At 47.8% G+C, this 20,903-nt stretch overlaps 1 protein-coding gene across 4 annotated transcripts in view; it reads left to right on the top strand.

Annotated features, from left to right (window-relative positions):
• LOC102379301 (diacylglycerol kinase beta-like) overlaps positions 1–20,903 on the top strand; it is a 248,317-nt gene that overhangs the window by 196,520 nt on the left and 30,894 nt on the right. For all 4 annotated transcript variants that reach the window (XM_025214742.1, XM_025214739.1, XM_025214740.1 and 1 more), the window contains 2 exons: positions 7,839–7,929; positions 17,767–17,968. In XM_025214742.1, the coding sequence (XP_025070527.1) occupies positions 7,839–7,929; positions 17,767–17,968 (293 nt within the window). The remainder of the gene's footprint in view (positions 1–7,838; positions 7,930–17,766; positions 17,969–20,903) is intronic.

Raw genomic sequence — 20,903 nt, 5'->3', positions numbered from 1 at the left:
TCCCTGATCCTCCTTTCTCTTTTCCCTAGCAGTTCATCAGGCGCTCCATCTTAGGCACATTGTACCATATTTGTCTGTTGATTTACTCTTTGCTTTCACCCCTGCTGCAAATCTCCTGCAGCAGAATAAAGTTGTTACTTCATTGTGATGCCCACACCAAAATCCTCAGGCTGGTGCATCTGCCTCTCATGCGCAGGTTTCTGTCAGTCCTACCCAGTGCCAGGGGGACATGCATGGGCATTGGTCCAGGATTATTTAGGAATAGTACATCTGTAATGTGCTACTGTTTCCCATGCTTCTGGACTTTGGTGGTTACCACATGGGGCCCAGAAGGAATTTTTCCCCCCCCCCGTTGCTACGTGCATTATTGGCTGATTTTGGGGGTTTTTTTAAAAGCCTTTCTCAGTGACATTGGGTGTTGCCTGCAGCCAAGGCTTGAGGGCTGTCTGGGGTATGCCAGTGCTCCTGCTGGGACTTCCTGGCTAGAGGGTCTTGCCTCTCCACTCAGGGTCAAACTGACCCCATATTTGGGGTCAGGAAGGAATTTGACCCCATGTTCAGATTGGTACAGATGGGGGGGGTGCTTTCTTTGTGGTGGGGACATGGCGCTCTTCCTGGGATCTTTCAAGTGTATATTAGCAACTTTTAGAGCAGCAGGATGGTAGCCACCATGGTCCTCCTGTTTACCTGTGGCAGGTTGGGGTGTTAGTCTTTGTGGTTGTGTCAGAGCTGGCTGTGTAGTTTTGCTCAGAGAATAAACAATAGATTTGCACAGGATGGTTGGGATAGCGCTGATCCTGCTTCAGGGTGGGGTGGGACTAGGTGTCCTTTGGAGGTCCCTTCCAGCTTTGTCTCTCTATAATTCTATGTAATGGGGCCAGATGAGTTTTGTTGGCCCAGACAGTCCCAATCACCCCAGCTCTGATTCTGATCCTTGGCATGCCCCAGCCCTCGCTCTGACTTCTGCCGTACCCCAACTTTGTGTCAGACTCCTGGCTTACCCTGACCTTGGCATTGGCTTCTGGTTCACCCTTACTTCAGCTCCAGCTCCTGGCTCCCTGGAAACAAGGTCCCTGGATATCACCTGCATATTAGGTAACTTTCCCCTGCTGCCCATGCCCTGATCTCTAACAAGTGAGCTCTCAGAGCTCTCTGGCAGGTCAGCAGAGCTCCTCAGCTGTCTTCAGTAGGGAGGCACTTCATCTTTGGTGCCACTATCATGTACCCCTGTCAGAGGTACACCTTCCCAGTCTCCACAATGGTACAGTGGATCACCTCCAGTACTGTTCATTTATTGTGAGTGGAGAGATCAAGCACTCAATTTTTTTTCAGTGGCTCGCAGAATGGGGTTTCCCAACCGAAACAGGAGAAAGCACCAGATTGTCTGCTCCAGAGTGGGCTTCAGTGCCAGCTCTCTTTTGGCTGAGTTCCTGTTTCCATGGTCAGGAGACCGTCTGTACATCTTCACCCCCAAGCCTGTGATTCTGCATGTGACCCACAAGGTGAGATGCCGCCTGTCTTGGATCACCCTTGTAGCTCCCATGTGGCTAAGATTGTTCTGGGCCTGAGACCCATTGCTTCTGTTAGCGTCACATCCCAAGACTTTGCCCCAGGCCTAGATCTCCTACTGCAGGATGACAGCAAGGTGCTTCCCCCAGGTCTGCACTCCCTCCCTCTCTCAGCATGGATGCTGGATGGCTCTCACAGTTAGAACAAGGATGTTTGACTCTGGTCAGGGGCTTCCTTAGCCACAGTAGGAAGGACTTTGCCAGGCCGGCCTTCTTGGTGAAGTGGTCTAGTTTGGCAGTTGGTGCCACTCCAGACCTTTCACTCCAACTGAGTCCTCCATCTCCTGCGTCCTGGATTATCTGCTAGAGCTAAAGAATCAGAGCTCACTTGGCAACTCTCTCAACTCATCATCTGCCTACTGATGGCTGGTCTGTTCTTTCCCATCCTGTCATTCTTGGTTTCCTCAAAAGTTTGGCCAACTTGTTTCCCTGCATAAGATTCATACTGTTAGAGCCTATGGCAATGCACTCTTTACTCCATCCATAGTCCCCACAGCTTGTCTAATTGGATCTTGAGACTGTCATATCAGTCCCTCCATCAGTGATTTGAGCTCACTCCACCAGGGCTTAGACTGTTTCTCTCCACAATGTCTGCAGAGCTACATCCTGGAGCTCAAGACATGTCTTCACCATCACCACATCATTGTGGAGGCTTCAAGAAACAATGCTGCATTTGGCATGGTGGCCCTTCAATCTTGGTCTGCCTACTGGACTCCAAGACCTGCCTCTGTGTGTGTGAAGGTGCTATGCTAAAGTCGCCTCCCCAACGAGGATGTCTACATGGACAGCTTCTCAAGAGAGAAAAGGAAATCACTTACCAGTAACTGGAGTCCTTTGAGATGTAAGGTGCATGTGCACATTCAAACCCAATACTCTCTTCTCCCTCTTCCTCAGAGTCGCATGTTTTAGAGGCTGTATGGTTGAGAGGGAAACGAGGAGTCAGAAATGCACACCATTTTGTAACCCCTCTGTGTAGGCAAGGGAGGCCATGGGGGAAGTGGAGCTGGAGTGCAATCTATGGGTGCTATTAAGGCATAAAAGTCTCCCATCAGAAGCTTACAGCCTGAACCTACTTAGAGGTGATAATGTGTGCATGAGCAATTCATCTTGGGATAACTCCAGTTATTGATAAGCGTATTCCTTATCCAACAGTGGATCCATGGGGGCTGCAGTTGCACCCCGCTTTGATTCCTGCTCCATCCAAAGTTTAAAACCAACTGTCTGGCAGTGGCAGCAGCATTTCTAGTCAGGCAGCAGTGAGGGAGTCACTTGACTTTATGGCTCATTGTAATCTACCTGATCCCTTCTAAATTCTTCATTTCACAGATGTTAACGACTCTCTCTCCTTTGTAGAGGTCTTTAATGGTTCCATTAATCAAGCTATCCTTTGGGCTGCAATTCTGCTGTCTGCTAGCTGCTCCTGGTAATGTAGTTCCTATTTCATAGCCCTGCAGACTCTTGACTAGAAACATGAAATCAGGATTACAGTGAAGCACTGGATGCACTGCCAAGATGATCAAGAAGACTTGATTTTGTTTCATGAATATGAAAGAGATGTACATTTAATTCTAATGACTACAGAACTAATGAAACATCTTTTGATTATTTTTGCCTAGTTTGTTGTATTTTTATATAAAATATATAAAGTAGCAAATTGAGCATATTCCAGTTAATCCACCCAGTTGGCCTGCCTGGGGTCCAAGTAGAGATGGCTACTCTCAGATCTGGGAGGCAGTCTGTCTAGAGCACAACAGTGTGGTTGAGAGCCCTGCTGTGGCACGTGGTAAGTTTACTGGTCCGAGGCCCTAACCCAGGAGGATGAGAGGCTCATGTGAAAGAAAGAGAGAGCTTAAGAAAGAGAGAACAAGAAAAAGAACATAAGAGAGAAAGAAAGAACAAACTAAACAAAATGAAAGAAAGAAGAGAAAGGTCAAGGCTGTCCCAGAACCACCTAATTTGAGGAACTGAGGTTGTAAGAAAAAATGCTTTGAGGATTGTGATAAATTGTGAGTGTTGGCAACACTGAGGATGGGACAGAAGGAACACTGGACACTTGGAAGGAAAGCAGATTTAAGAATGATACTTACATTTTCTCTTCTACTAAGTCCCTGGTTCAGCATTAGAAGAAAGCAGCTCTTGTTTAGGATTCATAGATTCTCCACTGCTGTCACATGACGGAGGCCAGGCCTTGTTACTCTCCCTTTGCATCAGTGTTACTGAGCCCTACGTACTTTTGAGATCCAGGGTCGGGTAGCATTTGTCCCCCTAACTCTGACATCTGTCTGTCCTGTCCTTTCCTAATCCTTGGGAAGACCTTTGAGAAAATTATAAAGGAGCACATCTGCAAGGGCCCAGCAGGGGAGGTAATGCTCAGAAGCAACCAGCGTGGGTTCATTGAGGGCAGGTCCTGCCCGACTAACCTGGTTTCTTTTTATGATCAGGTCACAAAGTCCCTGGACGAGGGCGTTGAGGTGGATGTCGTCTTCCTGGACTTTAAGAAGGCCTTTGACACTGTTTCCCACCACATTCTCTCAAAAAAAACTAGGTGACTGTGGCATTGATGCCTACACAGTCAGATGGGTGGCAAATTGGGTAGATGATCGTACCCAGAGTGTGGCGGTAGACGGGTTTTTTTCGACCTGGAGGGATGTGGGCAGTGGAATCCCCCAGGGCTCGGTCCTGGGGCTTGTACTGGTCAACATCTTTATCAGCGAACTGGAGGTGGGTGTGGAAAGCATGCTGTCCAAATTCATTGATGAGACCAAGTTGTGGGGTGAGTTGGGCATTCTGGGGGTGAGGGACAGCATCCAGCTAGATCTAGACAGGTTGCAGAGGTGGACAAGAAAGGAGAATAGGATGGAATTCAACGCAGACAAGTGCAAGGTACTGCATCTAGGGAGAAGGAACGAGCAACACACCTGCAGGCTGGGAAACACCCTTCTTGTCAACACAGTGGCAGAAAGGGATCTTGGAGTCATTGTTGACTCCAGGATGGACATGAGCCACTAATGCGGTCAGTAAGGCTAACCGTACCTTGTCGTGCATCCACAGATGCGTCACAAGCAGGTCCAGGGAGGTGATCCTTTCCCTCTATGCAGTGTTGGTCAGGCGACAGTTGGAGTACTGTGTCCAATTCTGGGCACCGCACTTCAGGAGGGATGTGGACAACATGGAGAAGGTCCAGAGGAGGGCTACCCGCATGGTCAAGGGGCAGCAGGGCAGGCCCTACAAAGAGAGGCTGAAGGTCCTGAACCTATTCAGCCTCCACAAGTGAAGGCTGAGGGGGGACCTGGTGGCTGTTTACAAACTCACCAGGGGGGACCTGCGGGAATTGAGGGAGGCTCTGTTCCCCCGGATACCACCTGGGGTTGCTAGGAATAACGGCCACAAATTGTTAGAGAGAAGGTTCAGGCTGGACATCAGGAGACATTACTTTACAGTTAGGGCTGCCAGGCTCTGGAATAGGCTCCCAAGTGAGGTGGTGCTCTCTCCTACCTTGGGGGTCTCCAAGAGGAGGCTGGACAAATATTTGGCTGGGGTGCTATGACTCCGCACTCGTTCCTGTCCGGGGCAGGGGGTTGGACCTGATGATCTGTTTAGGTCGCTTCCGACCCTGTGCACTATGAAACTATGAAACCCTGGATATCTTCAATGATAGCAGTTCTGTGTCCTCCATATATTATAGATTGTATTCTGCAGAGAACCAGATTCCCTGCTGCTGGTGAGGAAAGGTCACTGCCCATCTGTGCACCAGAAGGGAGATGCATACATGGGGTGTATGGCCATCTCCTTGTCTTCTGGTTTTCGATGGTGCTGGCTGATTGCAGAACCTGCTAAACTCATGAAGTTATTTGTACTTTAGGTGCCCTGGACATACTCCATGACCTGTCAGATTGCTTCACTTCTTAGAAGTCAACCACATTTTGGGTGCTGACTACTTCCAAGAAGCGCAACTTCCTCTATGGTCAGGCCTTCACTAGGCCTTAGTTCAAGAAGTGCCAGCTCCTTGGCTAAATCTGGCTCAGATTTTAGTTGTGCTTCCCTGCGGCAGTGGCACTTTAGTGCATGTTCTGCTTGCATTGGCTTCTTGGGATAATCAGCCCCTCTCTCTAGTGTGGCATCCCACCGTAACTGTATTTTCTGACTGCCATCCTGTCTGCCCTCCTCTCTTCCTCTGAACTGATCTGATTGAATGTGGCAGACTTTCTTTCCCTTTGGGTAGATTGATCTCCTCTGAACTCCTTGCCTGTTGACCTCCAGCCAAGTTGTTAAGCTTGGACACCTAAGTGAGGCACCCAGTTCCATGGCTAGGTGTCCAAGTCAACCCACATACTTGGCACCCTTCAGCTTACACAGCCCACCAAATATTTATGATATTTGTGGTATGCTTTGAACTCAGAATGGGGAATTAGTGTAAACAGCCATGTAACCATGTACATGACTGGATGCCAGCTTGTGAGGGTGCCTGCTGTAGGTGTTCAAGGCCAAGCTCTGATTTGAGCAGTCTAATTTATGCAACATTTGCTGAAAACTGAGTGCTGTTGTTTGAGAAATCTGGGGCATGGAGCTGTCACCAGTGCCCTAAATGGCCCTAACCAGTGCTAAGGCAACGGAAAGAATTACCTCATTTGTTCTATACGCCATCCTATTAATGTAGCCCAATATAGCATACTCCATTTTTACTCTAGCTTTGCACTGCTGACTCATATGCAATCCATCACTCTTTAAGGCCCTAGATTCTTGCATTTGGAGCTGTTACCCAGCCAGTCAACCCTTTTTCTGTTTGGAAGTATGATTATTGGGGTATGAAACCAGTTTCTTCTCACTGACTTCACCCTCTTTCTCCAAGATAGCCAGGCCCTCATATATTTTAGTCCTACCCTCAACTTTAGGGCCTAGTTATTTCCTCTCTTCACCAGCCTTGTAGCAAAAAATTAAGTTAGCCCATTGTTAATACCTCATGCACTTGTCTGTCCTCCGAAAGAATGTGAGATACTTTGGCAGTACAAGAGACCTGGCTTTCTGACTCCCAGTCTGAATCAGCAACATACACATGGCAGGGAGAGAGAAAACCAGGCACTGTGTACACTCATGTACCTGGGTGAGGCTGCACAGCACACACATGCGTGCGCGCACATACATGCATGCTCGGGGGGGGGGGGTAAGGCAACCACACAGCATTATTTACTTGTAGTGGTTTATGTGCTGTATTTCCCTCATTACTAGCCCCTGGCTACACATCTAGTTATTGTGAATGAACCCATGGATCTGTCCAGTGATTGCTTTGAGGCTTGCTCAGGGGGCTGTGCTGATCTGCTGCCTTGATCCAGTTGCTGGCTGCCACCTAACCAACAGAACTGCTTCCTTATCCCTCCCTGCTTCAGGGGGGCCCCAACCAGCTACGCCCCATGGGTCAGGCACTCCCAGCTCTTCCCCATAGCCCTGGGCCAGGCATTCCCAGCCCCGCTCAGGCCCTCCATCAGCCTTGTATCCATCCACACTGCCTTGCTAATACTCAGATCCAGGGGGGAGGATGTGACTTGTGCCATAAGTGCTGGGACCTGCTGGACCTTCCCTCCCAAAGACAGCAGAGTCCAGGGGGAGGAGAGGTGTTGACCCATGTGGGATGCAGAAAGGGCCAGGGCAAAGAAGCTGCTTGTATTGTAGAAGCTATGATTGTAACTGGGGCTGCTTTCTCTGAGGCATTCATTGGAAATCTTTAACCCCAGTAATTCTCTGTCCTGCCTGCTTCTGGCTGTGGGGATCTGAGGATCCCACGTAGAAGGTGGTTCTGTGGTAGGATTTGACTGGCCAAAATGGGAGTGACTCCTTTCAGGATTCCCAACCCCATGCCCAGCACAGGGTAGATCAGCAAGAAGGGAGCTCAGCAGAGCACGGCTTGTGTATGCAAAGCTGTGGAAGGTCTCCATCCGCAGCCTGAAAGCTGTATGCTTGCCCCAGAAAACCTCAGCTCCATTATGCCTTGGACGTCAACAGCCACGACATCCCCTAATCAGAGAGCCTCAGGGGCCTAGATGATTGCCTGGCTAAGGACACTTATCTCTCAGGGGCATACACTTGTCTGAAGAGACTCAGCAGCACCAAGGTGCAGTCTTCCTGTCTTAGTGCCATGTTTCCTCTTCTTCAAGGCCTGTGCGCCCTGAGTTGGCTGGGCAGGAACACAGAAAGCTAGCCATGTCTGGTCACTGGATTTGCCAACAAGCCACTCAGTAAAAAGCCACCCCCCCATCTCCATGTTGTGTGTTTCAGGATGAAGAACAAGCTGTGGTACTTTGAATTTGGCACAACAGAAACCTTCGCTGCCACCTGCAAGAAGCTCCATGACTATGTGGAGATTGAGGTGAGTGCTTGGGCTCAGATCTGCTGTTCCCACTGGGGCCCTTTCTTCCCCACAGTGTGTGGTTGATAGCCATCCCAAACCTCGCTCCCCTGGGAACGAGGCTCCAGTGCCTGGCTCTGACCTGCTGGTAGTGAGACATCTCCCCACAGAGGGACTGTGTGGCAGGGCAGTGGGTCACGACACGGAGCCGAGGGGATGGAGGAGGATAACATTGTCCAAAGTGCCTGAGTGAGTGAGAAGTCTCAGTCCCATTTCCAGAAGTGACTGAAGGGATCTCTACACCCTTTCTCCAGAGTGCTGGAGACCATGCCAAGGAGCATGGCACTGCCCCCTGTGACCACGCTGTACACACACAAAACCTGGAACTGAGGAAGTGAGGCTGCCCCTGGAGACCCCTCTGTCACCAATCTTGAGCACTCTCTCTCCCTCTCCATCCTGTTTGAGCACCACTTCATTGCCTTATTTCCAGGTTTAGCATAATGGGAGGGGGGAGGGACATGCCTCTTGGCAGCAACCCCAGGGTACTGCGGAAGCAGTCCATAGTTACTTGGGGCTCAGAAAGATTGGAAAATGCAGTGGTGTGCTCGGTGGGATTCAGAAGAGCACCTAAAGGCCTTGCTCCCATTGGAGTCTGTGGGGGCTGCACATCCAGCCTGCTCAGAGGCTTTTGAAACCCCCCCCTGGACATACATCTCTGAGTTTAAGCACCTTTGAAAATCCATCCCTAGATACTAACAACAGTTTTGAAAATGGGATTTAGGTTCCCAAGCCACTTAAGCACTTTGGGCATTGTTAGCCTCAGGACCCTAATATATTTAGGTGCTTTGGAAAATATTAACTACAGGCCTAGCAATACCATTCCTTCCTGCTTCCATTTTTGTTTCCTTAATATACTGCTTCAGAGCAAAGGTAGGTTTTCCATCTCTACCAATACGCATTATAGCTGATAATTAGACTGTGACCTCAAGCCAGACAGCTTTTCTTCCGGTGTGTTTGTACAGCACCCAGCACAATAGGACCTGGTTCTTGAGTGGACGTGACTGCAATGAATATCATACATAAGAATAATGAGAGCGCTGTGGTGAGAAATCCCTGCTTCTGACTTGAAATATACCAATTACGCAGCCTCTTGCAAATATTTCAGCAAATTCCCTTGAAACAATCCCATCCTTTTGCTCCGTGTTGCTGATTCCTGAGCTGCCGGTATGTAAATAGAAGCACTCTCCACTGAAAGCTCCGTTCTTTTTCCAGATTCAATTAGTGATATCGCAGTCTGACACTGGTGAAGTCACCGCACTGGGCTGTGATATCACTTGGCACCCTGGGCTAGGGGGCAGGCTGCTTACAATGGAACAAGTTTCTGTTTACAAGCTGATCCACTGATTAGCAGCAGTGATCAGAGGAAATGGATGAGCCAGTTTGGTAAAATATTTTGTTAAAGTTTGTATATGGGAAGGTGGAGTCTCTTTAAACACACACCAGACATCTCGAATCAGGGAGCTGGCTGTAACTGGAGCCAGCTGCAGGAGAACAGAATAGTCCTGTTTTTTTCCTCCGTACAGCTGTAGTTGAGAGTGTGCCTGGAATATTCTCTCTGTAAACTCTGTGTCTGCACACAGCCGTCTTTGGATTACATGGAAACAGCCTTTAATTAGAGGAAGGCGGAGGGGTGAGCTGCTTGCCAGCGGTTGCTATGAGCCGTGGCGTTTTACAGTTCGCAGTGGTGTTTTTGTGCTGTGCTTTTTGTAAACTTCCTGCTTTTCTTATCTCAGAATAAATGAGCCATTTATTATTTATTCATGAGGGCAAGAGAAAAAAAAAGGTCAGTTGACACAAAGGCCGACGTGGAAGTGGCCATGCAAGCTGGGCCACTTGCAATTTAATTCATGTCCTAGTTGAGTGCATGCCAGCAAAGAAAATCCCAAGACACCCAAGCCTGGAGGAGTGTCTCTTGCCCCCTAATTATAGTCTGTGTGGTAAAGGTTGGGGGGAGCTGAAGAGGAATTGCCTACTTCTGCCTGGAAAATCCAGCACTGTGAACCTGCATGGGAGGTGGGAGAATGAAGGCTAGAGATAGCGCAGGGACAGGAAGGTAACATGAAAGCACCCGAGCTAGTCAGAAGCAGCACCACATATTCAGTCCATTCACAGGCATAGAAATGCCGTGGTATTTTACCTCCAGCTCTAGCATTTGCCTCCCTTTGTTATGGGAAAATGTCCTCAACCTCTGTCCCAGGAAATCGAAGAGACAGAGGTGCTGGACAAATGGACTTGGCATCTAGGGGGCTGCTGGGTAGCTGAGCACAGAGGACAGGAGGATGCATCAGCTCTTTTCTTTGCTCATCCCTCTAATGACATCACTCCCTTTGCGTCCCTCCACCAGCTCCCTCTGCTCCACCATCCCGAACTGGCACTCAATTCCTAGAGACCCCAGGCAGACCATGGGTCTCTCTCTGCTTCTCCCTGCTTACTGGGTGCCTGGCATTGACTGAGCCCAGAAGGCTGTGATTGCTTACCCTAAAACCATCCCTACACCGGCTACATCAGTCACAAGAACCTTGTCCTTTGCCATTCTCCATGTAGCCCTGCTGGGATGCAGTGATGCCAGCCCCTACCACCTGCCTGTCTGCTTCTCCCTTGAGGATCTCCGTGCCCAATTCCTATACTACCCCTTCTGTCTCCCCATAAACATCCATGAAGCCACCCATAGCTGGCATTAGCTAGCAAGGAGCAGGCTGAGGCTTTGGGTGTTCTGATCCACTCTGCTTGTTTTATGTTTATTGTATCCTCCCAGCCCACCTCCCCCACCTTTTGGTCCCTGTTGAACACCTGTGGCACCCAGTCTGGCTTGCAGGGTTGTGCGCGTTAAGAGCAGGGCCTGTCATCTTTGTTACATGCCTGTACAGATCCCAGTACATGGGACCCAGACCCTTAATGGGGACATTACCATAATGAAATACTAAATAGTCATAGCAACAGAGAAGAGGTTAAGGGAGCTCACTGCATAGTCTAGAGGGGATATGGACACTATCCATCGCTAAATATCATTGGAGGAGGGAAATCATTCACCTCACACAGAGCAAAAACCAAGAGTTTGTCATTAAGGAGGGCTAAATTTAGCTTGGATATTAGGAAATACAAGAAACAGAGTGGTTGGACAACAGAGTAATTATCAAATGGAAGGTGTTCAAGGCACCGTCATTATGGATGCTGAAGGACAGGTCAACTGTGTACTGGAGAGATTTCCGACTGAATGACCTGGTGGACTTCTGACCCAACACAGCTCTCTGATCTTGTGACTGGACAGCCTCCCCAGAGCACTCTTCTGGCCAGCTTGCATGGCAGAAACACAGGCTGACTTTAAACAGAGAGGCCAATCAAAAAAAGTTGATTTCTGAATGATGTCCGAGAGCAGGGAAATGCACGATGCAGAGGCAGACTGTTGTGGTACATAATCCTCCAAACACATGGTGTTTCTGCCAGGGGCCCATGGTGGTGGGGAAGGAGACTGCTAACATCCCAGAACTCTCCTCCTGGCCTCTGCCCTGCTCTCCACGGCAGCTCACCCCTAGGCTCTCCAGGCAGGGTTTCCCTCCACGACTCGTGCAAATGCACTGTCAGTTTTCCCCGGCACTCCATCTCACTTGCAGGCAAGCATTATACAGCGTACAAATTGCAATCCCAGGCCAGAAAGTGTTAATTTAGCAGCATTTTAAGCTGAAAGTAGCAGCCTGTGCTCCCTCCAGCTCTGAGGCAACTGTCGTGATTGCAGAGAAATGGCAGTTTTGTTTTGGAAATTGGCATCCATTATGGGATAGCTCCTGGAAATGAATTTGGTTTTCCCCCAGCTGCAAATTTCAACTTCCAGCCTCCCTGCCAACACCCCATCAGCTGCCCCTTCTCAAAGAGACCATTGTACCATGTTGGCGCACAAACAGAGGAGGGTCAAAGAGGGGAAAAATAACATTCTCTGCTCATTGGACTGCCTTCAGTGTGGTGTGTATATATGTGGCATCTGTACCACATTCTTAGAGCCTTCCCAAACCTGCCAGCGTCCTGCTTATCCCAACAGTGGATGGCGTTTCTTTCTAGTACCCTGATCTCCACAAAGAAAGTCGGTGGCATCCACAGGATTTAGGAACTTATGTTCCTACTGGGCAAGGGCACAGACCCCTGCTCTTTCCCCGGTCACAGCAGTAATGTTTAATCTAAAGCATTCCAAGCAGACAGTCTTGGTGCCTGTGAAAATGGGAGGGCCAGAGGCCTGGTGCACAGACTTTAACGACCCTGGCACCGCTGAAATGCAACCACCACAGTGTCGACACAGGCTGAGAGTCTGCCCAAGCCAAACAGCCCACGAGGTTTAAGACCTAGCAATTTCTTTACCAGCAGCACACAAGGCCATGATACACATAGCATCCAGTCCAGCCACTTGACTTGGCAATCTAAACAATCAGGTGCCTGTTTACAGCTAGGTCGATGGGGGGCAGCCTGCGGCACAAATCCAGAGCTTGGTGTTGTGCCTCTGGAACCACTGGATGCTTTACCCACTGCCCGCCAATATGGACCTATTTATACCAGTACATTGGGCCAGTAAAGCTTATCCCCATTAGGTGACTATCTGCTTCTTCGGGTGACTAAGCACCTCTCTAAGCCTTACCTCTAAATCCCTATTTAGAAGCTTTAATCAGCATTTAACTGAATTTGCATATGAGTGCCCAAAGCTGCATTAAGGTAACTGTACATAGGTGTGTACCAGACCCATCTGCAAATGGGGTTGACCATTCTGGGTGGGTTCTGTGCCTTCTCTACAGCAAATCTGAGCACATGCTGGCAAGGGGGAGAGGTTTGTTTCTCAGCAGCTGTCTCGAAATCGCTACAGCAGTGTTATACACAGGCCCTCTGTGTGTGTGTGTGTCCATTAATGATTAACAGCTGCTTTCTGACACGCTTTTGGGTTTGAGCCCTTAGATGTGGCATTCAAAATTGACTGAAGTATGGACAGACAGACAGAGAAGTGCCATGGTGTTAAGTGTAGGACCATGCTTGGCTTGGCCAATTAATATATTAATATATATTTTGACTTATGAGGAGAGGCTGAGGGAACTGGGTTCATTTAGTCTGGAGAAGAGGAGACTGAGGGAGGATTTAATAGCAGCCTTCAATTCCCTGAAGGGTGCTTCCAAAGAGGATGGAACTGGACTGTTCTCAGTGGTGGCAGATGGCAGAACAAGGAGCAATGGCCTCAAGTTGCAACAAGGGAAATTGAGGTTAGATATTAGGAAGAACTTTCTCATGAGGAGGGTGGTGAAGCACTGGATCAGGTTACCCAGAGAGGTGGACTCTCCATCCTTGGAGGTGTTTAAGACCCAGCTGGACAAAGCCTTGGCTGGGATGATCTAGTTGTGGCTAGTCCTGTTTTGAGCAGGGGTTTGGACTAGATGTGACCTCCCGAGGTCCCTTCCAACACTCATTGTCTGTAGTTCTATATTGAGTGTTACAATTTCTCATTATGGGCCAGTAGCACGTTATTCTGGGTGTGGTACAAACACATCAGAGTAATTCAGGACATCAGGGTCTTTAAAAAAAAAAAAAGTATTATTACTTTAAGAATCATGCTGGAGAGTAGGGCTGTGCAAAGCTTCAGGTGCTGATTCAATTCAGAGGAGATCCAATTCAGTGGCCAAATCTCTGAATCCGAATCAAATCAGGAGACCAATGAAAAGGTCTGAGTCGATTCGAAATTCTCTGAATCAATTCGGAAAAGATTCAGAGAGCTTAGGCGATTCGGTCAGTCCCCGCTTGCTGCTGCAGGGAGCTGGACCCAGACTTCATGGTGGTAAGTAGGGGTGGGAGAATGGGGAGGGGAACATGGGGGGACCCTGCCTGCTCCCCCATGGCGGCCTTACCCACCCCAGCTCCCAGCCCTTTAAAAAAAGAAGAAGCCCTAACTCACTGGCTGCTGCAGCGGCTTCGGGGTTTCTAGGGGCTCCAAGCTGTAAGCCCCCAAAACACAGCTTATGACTTAAAATACATAGAACATTTCTGGCTTCTCATGTTTGAAGCTGAGCTGAAAAAAGAGCTCCAAGCATGATGGAGAAAACACACATGTATATACAAACATACATGCATATGAGTATGCACATATATGTATACGCTTGCAGTCCTATAGTCACACGTGTATGCACGCAGTAACAAATAATTAGTTTCCTACTTTTGACCCTGAATCTTATTAAAAATAAAGCAGAGGCCCTCACTGAGCAAGAAAGAGAGTGTCAACCATTCTAGCAATGTAAAGTTCTTTATTATCTAGTACACTTTCTTCTTAGTAAAGCAACATGGAGGACTAATCTCATCAGAATCAAAAGAAAAATAACTTTTCTAATCCTGGATGATCCATAGCTTAGTGGGCAAAAGAACAAATACTTTCAACCTGGAGAAACACATTCACAATTTAAAAAGGAGGTTTTTCCCTTACTACATTCATGGCTCTTGTAGCCAGGTCAAGGAAACTATTTATTTTTCTACCTTGAAAAAAGACCCCTTTATTTTTACAAATAGAAATCAACAAATAACGATGTCTGGATACCAGTATTTTGGGCAAGTTTGGCAGAATTCACAGACCAAGTATTTTTGTTTAAGATACAAAATTCCCTGCAAGCTTGAATGAAAAGGAAGGAATTATACAATTAAATGTTAGAGTTATATTTACATGTTCTCCCCCTCCAATCGTACAGGAAAACCACAAATACAAATATTGGACTTTTAAGTATAATTTTTCAAATAATGCAATTTTCCTATGTAATGCTGTGGAATCCTTAATAACAACTCCAAGCAACGTTTTATTGCTTTCCTACAGTCTCCAAAATTGACATTTTTCTTGCATTTTTTCCTTCTTTAATATCATTTTCTGCCAGAGTCAGCTCTATTTTCCAAATTGCCTGTTTGAAAAAACAGTATCCAGTTATCAAAGCGATCAAAGTGCTACTCTAGATTTTAAATGGCCAGAACAATTTCTTCCCTAAAATAAGTTCCAATAATAGAAGAAGGCACGGAGAAAATTAGATAAGTGGAATATTTCTAAGCCGCAGTAGCTAGAACAGGGTGGTGATTGACTTGTGATTAGAAAAACTTTCCTTTTAGTGACATCAGTTCCACTTGAAGCCACTCTGACAGCTGCTACAAATTATCTAATAAGACTTCTCTCTTTTTTTTTTTTAAGTTTTCATGTAAAATACATTGTGAAAAGGGAAATGTAGGCTCTTATAGCTTAAAAAGAAAGAAAGAACAAAAAGAATGAATTGTCCCTGGCTCTCTAAGGCTAAATTCTATTTGAGAGCTCTGTGTAAATGCTCTGCTCTGCAGTATTAGAAGCAGACTTGCTCACACAGTAACACACACAACTCTGAAAGTCCACATGCTGCACATGCCTCTTTTACCAGTGATGTGTAGTGCTGATAGCAGCACTCCAGCAATGGTGCCAGTTTTAAAAACAACTGGCTGAAAAATACTAATTGGTTTTCTTGGGAAATTTCAGACTCCGTTTTTAGCTTTGCTAAATTTTTCCAGCGAACAAATTGTTGGTATTTGAACAAATATGTAGTAGAAAACTGAAAACTAAATGGTTTTTGAAGACCTTGTTGCAGTTAGAAGATTAAGGTTCTGTTAGAAAATGGTAGCTGGTTTTGTTGATATTGTTCTACAAAATGGAAATTATTCCATGAAGTTAACCCCCCCCCCCCCAAAAAAAAAAACAAAAAACCAACCCTTTTAATTAAAAAATATCTTGAGAGGGAAATCTTTCGAGCCACTCTCACTTTAAGCTGCTTATGGCTCGACTCTTGCGTATATTAGAGATCATCTCTCCTTTTGTGGCATACTGTGACAGCTGAGAACAGAGGAGCTCACTGTACTCACAGTCCCTGCAGCAGGTAGCTAAGTCTAAGGGGTAGTGACAAGACGTTCTCAACGTAGGCCATCTTATCTGAAATTAACTTCCTCCTAGCTTAGTCCTTGACAACCTGATTCTGTGGCTCTACAGGACACGAGGCAAAGCCTGCCTCTCTGGCCCAATTTCCAATAAAAAGAAGACTGCGCAGGGAGAGTGTCATTGTTTGTAAAGCAAAGGCTGGAGTGGAGATTACGTCAGTTTTGATTTATCTGATGTTTTCCGTGGAGCCTGTGTATGCTCCTGGAGTAGTTATGAAAGGCGCATGAAATCTATTTGAAAAAGAAACAAATGCAGGCCTGTGAGTCTTTGCGGCCTGAGGAGGCCAAGCCCTACATATCAGGGGCAAGCAGACGGGTGTAAGGAGGAAACAAGGCTACGACTATCAAGCTTCGGTTTTGAAAGGGCTGGATGCTGAGTGTCCTGAACAGCTGCTGAGGACACACCATGGAGAGGTAGATGCCAAGCACGAGCCCCCCTTGAGCTGCCTAAGGGATCGATTCCTGAGCTATATCCAGGGGCTTGGCTCGGAGCCAGCACAGCACAGACCCCAGAGTGATAGCCAGAACGCTGACGTGCTGTCTGTGCGTGTAGGTTGGAAGACAACAGCTCGGGCTTCCTTGGATTCAGTTCAGCAAAGCACTTAAGCATGTTCTGATCTCCAAGCACATGACCGTTCAACTGGACTATTCATAAGCTGGAAGTTGAGCACATGCTTTGGAACCTTGCTGAATCAAGGCCAAACCCAAAGTGCCCCTGGAAGCATTTCACTGTCGATACCTCCAGACACTGCCTGGCCTCCACGTTTATCCAGGCAGCAACAGTCACTAGCCATTCAAATGGAAACACTTGACCCTTCTCTCCCCTAAGAGGTTTGCTTAAAAATTGTAACCAGTTAGTTGGCCAGAAGGGACCACTAGACCAGCATTTCTCAGCCCACTGGTTACAACCAAAAAGTAAATCACAAGGTTGCGAATAAACTTTAAAAATGGATTCTCCTTTAACAGAGAAAAGCATGGAAAGCCAGGGCTTTTCCCTTGCTGTTTGGCAGAGTTCCAGCCTGTGAGGGGCTGCTTGGACCTCCCCGCCCCCCCCTCGCCCCACACACTAGGGGGCTGGGGGCAAAGGGTTGGGAGTGAAGAGCACTGCGTTTGGACTGGCCATTGATGTTTACAAATGGGTCCTGGTACAAAAAAGGTTGAGAACCAGTGCATTAGACCATCATCTAATTTCACGCAGAATTTCGCTGGATCAAAGCAAATCTCCCAGAAAGGCAAATAGGGCACGTCTACATGTGCACTTTAATGTGCAGTAGCCTATTTTACTTCATATTAAAGCATCACACAAAACTGTGTAATTGCGCTATGTAATTATGCTATGTAAAATAGGCTACTGTGCATTAAGCATCACTTTAAAAATGTGCTTTCAGTACTGTTAGGGCAGCCTAACACGCATTTATTTAGAACCTCACATTAGGTAGTGAATTGAATGTGCATTAGGAAAAGTGCATTCATGCATGTATAGGTGTGTCCATAGGGTCTGCCTGGGGGCTGACATTATTTACAACTACCCCTCCGTTCTCAGACTTGCATTGGTGAGATTCCTAGCAGGGGGGCTGCCTTTTCTGTTTGCATGTGATGCTCATTGCAGTATTGAGGCCATTTGGAACGTCCTTCTGCAGCAGAGACCTCACTGCTTATCCTGCCCTGCCCTCCTCCAGCACTTGAGGTGACAGAAGCACCCCTGAGAGCCTGGCTCCCTGAGGCCATGCATTGGTCTCTGTGTCACTGTTGTCTGCCCACAGGTGCAGTGCCCTGCTTGATATGTAATCCAGGATGCCATTAAGTATTTAATCCCTCACTGTGCCTGCCTGTCTGTGTGCCTGCCAGTGTGATGGAACGCTTCTGGACCTGAGCAACACCTCGCTGGAGGGCATCGCAGTCCTCAACATTCCCAGCATGTATGGGGGCTCCAACCTGTGGGGAGAGACCAAGAAACAGCGCAGCTACAACCGGATGAGCAAGAAAGTACCTGAGAAGCTGCATTCCACCGTGGTCACTGATGCCAAGGAACTCAAGTTTTGCGTCCAAGGTGAGCCGCTCATGCCGTCAGTTATGGGGCTGGGAAAGGGTGGAGGAAGGGGACGTGGCAGGACTGGTTCAAGTTCCCAGGGTGATGACTGAAAAGCGTATGTTCTTCTGAGAGACTTTATGCATGGCTTAAAACAGGAAAGCAAGAAGAAATGGTATTACCTACAAGTAGATTTCTTTTTCATGAGCATTTAGCTGGCCCAGAACAGGAGCAAATCCATGATGCCCCCCTCACCTCATTGCCTTTGTCTGTGGGCACAGGTCTAGTGATACTGAACATTTTCCTGCCTGCTGGCCAACACTTGTAAGCCCCAAAGAATGGTCCATTCGGGTTGGCTGAAGACCATCTCAAAATAGTCCCAGTTTCTCAAAATGATTTCTAGGAGTAGAAGGCTTTGTGCTCTTGGAATGTAGAATGGGAAAGCCTACATTTGAGGATCTCTCTCAACCATGCCCTCCACACACGTCTCCCTCTTTGTCTTCTTTCTAAGAAAGGACTCGCTGTGGTGCAAATCCCACAGTTGTATCAACTCTCCAATGGCAGGCCCAGTGGGGTGCCTGAATTAAGGTACATAATGCCATAGAGACCCCAAGCACCATGAAGAAGGGCTCAGCTTAACAGATAGACAGGGAAGGGTGGCCTTGATGTTACCACAGCCTGAAACTCAGAAAGTCTGGGAGCAATACCCAGCTCTATCCTAAACTTCTCTGGGCCTTGGGTAGATTTTCATAAACTACCATAGATAGAATACCATAGACTTTTCTGGATCTGTAACGTGGGGGGTCACACTGCCTCCTAAGCTTGCTCTTTCCATTTGGATGGGTTGTAAGCTCTTCAGGGCAAGAATTCCCTCTCTCTGCACAAAGGCAAGAGAATGGGTCCTGGTGTAAGGGTGGGCCAGGCTCACATGAAGTCTGTCAGGCATACCAGCCAGGCTCCGGATTAATAAAGAGAAGTTCCTGGGGTAGGGGACAGCTCAGGGAGATGCATCCACCATGCCCTGGGGGTCCTCATTCACAGCTGCAGAGAAAGGGCAGGAGAAGGGTAGGGAATAAGGGGCTGTTTTCTGGGCCAGAATTTCAAACGTCTAACTCAGGTGTGGGCAGTTTGTTAGGGGATGCCCATGTGGGGAGGCAGGATGTCAGTATTGCCCTCCCAGCTTGGGGATGCCCACGTGGGGAGGAAGGGATATCTTGGTGCCTGTTTGTTTGCTGCTGACTGGAGGGAAGGAGCAGGAAATGGAGATGCAGAGCTTGCCCAAGAGTCTCCCTCCAGACCTTGGCTGCAGCTTTGCCAACACTGTCAATTTTATCACGTTCCTTTCCATATTTCTGCCAGGCCATTGCAGCCAACTGCCCAAGCAAGGGCTCTGGCTGTCACTGAGAAGCAAGCTAAGCTTCTAGCCCCACTGTGTGCAGAGGAAACCTTGCAAACATGGCCTGAGAGCTCCATGGAGACCACCAAGCCAGAGAAAGAGCCCAGCATTCATCACCATTATTACTTTCTAATCTCTTGTTTTCTAAGCCAGTCTTCTCATTTCTGCGCCCTCAGTTATGACTCAGGGAATGTTTGGGGCTGGCAGCATTGCTAGAGCAAGGATTTGGGAGGAGTTTGAAGGGCACCTGAAGGCAGCCCTGTGTCTACAGGTCACCCAGACATGGCCTGGGAAAGCAGGCTCCCTTGCACCGTGAGCTAACCAATTTCTCTGTGTCACTGAGACAGCCCAAGACACTATGCTGCACCTGCAGGAGGAGCATTTCCGTTGCTAACATTTTTGTTACAGTGAAGGGCTGGATTCATTGCTGTTCAGGTCAGCACACCAGGACTATGTTCATGCTTTCTCTCTGCTCCTCCTTGGACCACAGCTGAGATTCAAGCCTCGCCCACTCATTCCCACCTGCGCGCACACTCCAAGCCTAGCAATTAGGCACAGTAGACAGAGTAGACTTGCCCTGAGGCTCTCTCTGTCTCAAGAGCCTGACTACAGCATTGGCTTGGCAGGAGTGAGTGGGTGAGGTGTGTTCCTTAGCAGCAGCCTTGGGCTGAACGGGAAAGTGGTACAGACACAGTCCAGGGGGACAGAGTGTCTCCTACTGGTGAGGATATAACTGGGTACATTTGAAGTGCCCCAAGCAAACACTTTATACAGCTAGGAGTCCAGTCTGGTCCTCTGTAGGAGGAGGAAGTCCAAGAGCCCAAGAGAATGGTGCCAATACTTTCTTGTTTGTTCTTGACTTGATTTTTTCCATTCTTCATCCAGACCTGAGGGCTTTACTCAGGGAGATAAACCCCCTGAGGCACATGAGTCATCTCTAGTGGCAAATACAGAGCAAAAGAAATGTTGCCCCTACCCAGCCCCAGGGACAAAGGCTGGGGCAGTTATTCAGCAAAAATACCTATATTTATCAGAAAACCGTCTCATACTAGAAGAAGTCATTAAAATAACATGAAGTCTGTGTATTTGGTGCAGTCCTCACATTTTTATCCTGGATTCCCATCTCCTCTGAGTTGGGGGTTATTATCTAAAGCAGATGTTGTTTGTTAATTAGATATTAATCAAGTCAAATGCTTAACTACTAGTCATGCTAACATTTAAATCCTAAGAGGATAGCTCGTCAGCCTGCCTTTCAATATCTCTTTCCAGAGCCTTTAAAGAGAAGTAGCAATGATGTAGGGAAGTGCAGAGGAATGATCCTGGGAGCTAAATTTAGGTTCCGCTAGGAAGGATACTTGGGCCCAGGGCTTCTCTATAGTAGGGGTCTGCAAGATGCTTTCAAATCTATATGCAGGACAGCTTGACATGGGAACTTCAGAGCTTTACAGTGCCAAGAAGAGAGGGGATGAAGAGAGGAACAGGAAATTAATTGGGCACTAGGGAGAAAAGGCTTCTACAGAAGGGACAGGTTCCACCTTAACCTCAGCAACACCAAACTGC

This window comes from Alligator sinensis, unplaced genomic scaffold, assembly GCF_000455745.1.
Source record: "Alligator sinensis unplaced genomic scaffold, ASM45574v1 scaffold1086_1, whole genome shotgun sequence".
In the NCBI taxonomy this organism is placed as follows: Eukaryota; Metazoa; Chordata; order Crocodylia; family Alligatoridae; genus Alligator; species Alligator sinensis.
Note: the sequence above shows the minus strand (reverse complement) of the source record. Positions and strands in the feature narration are given on the sequence as shown.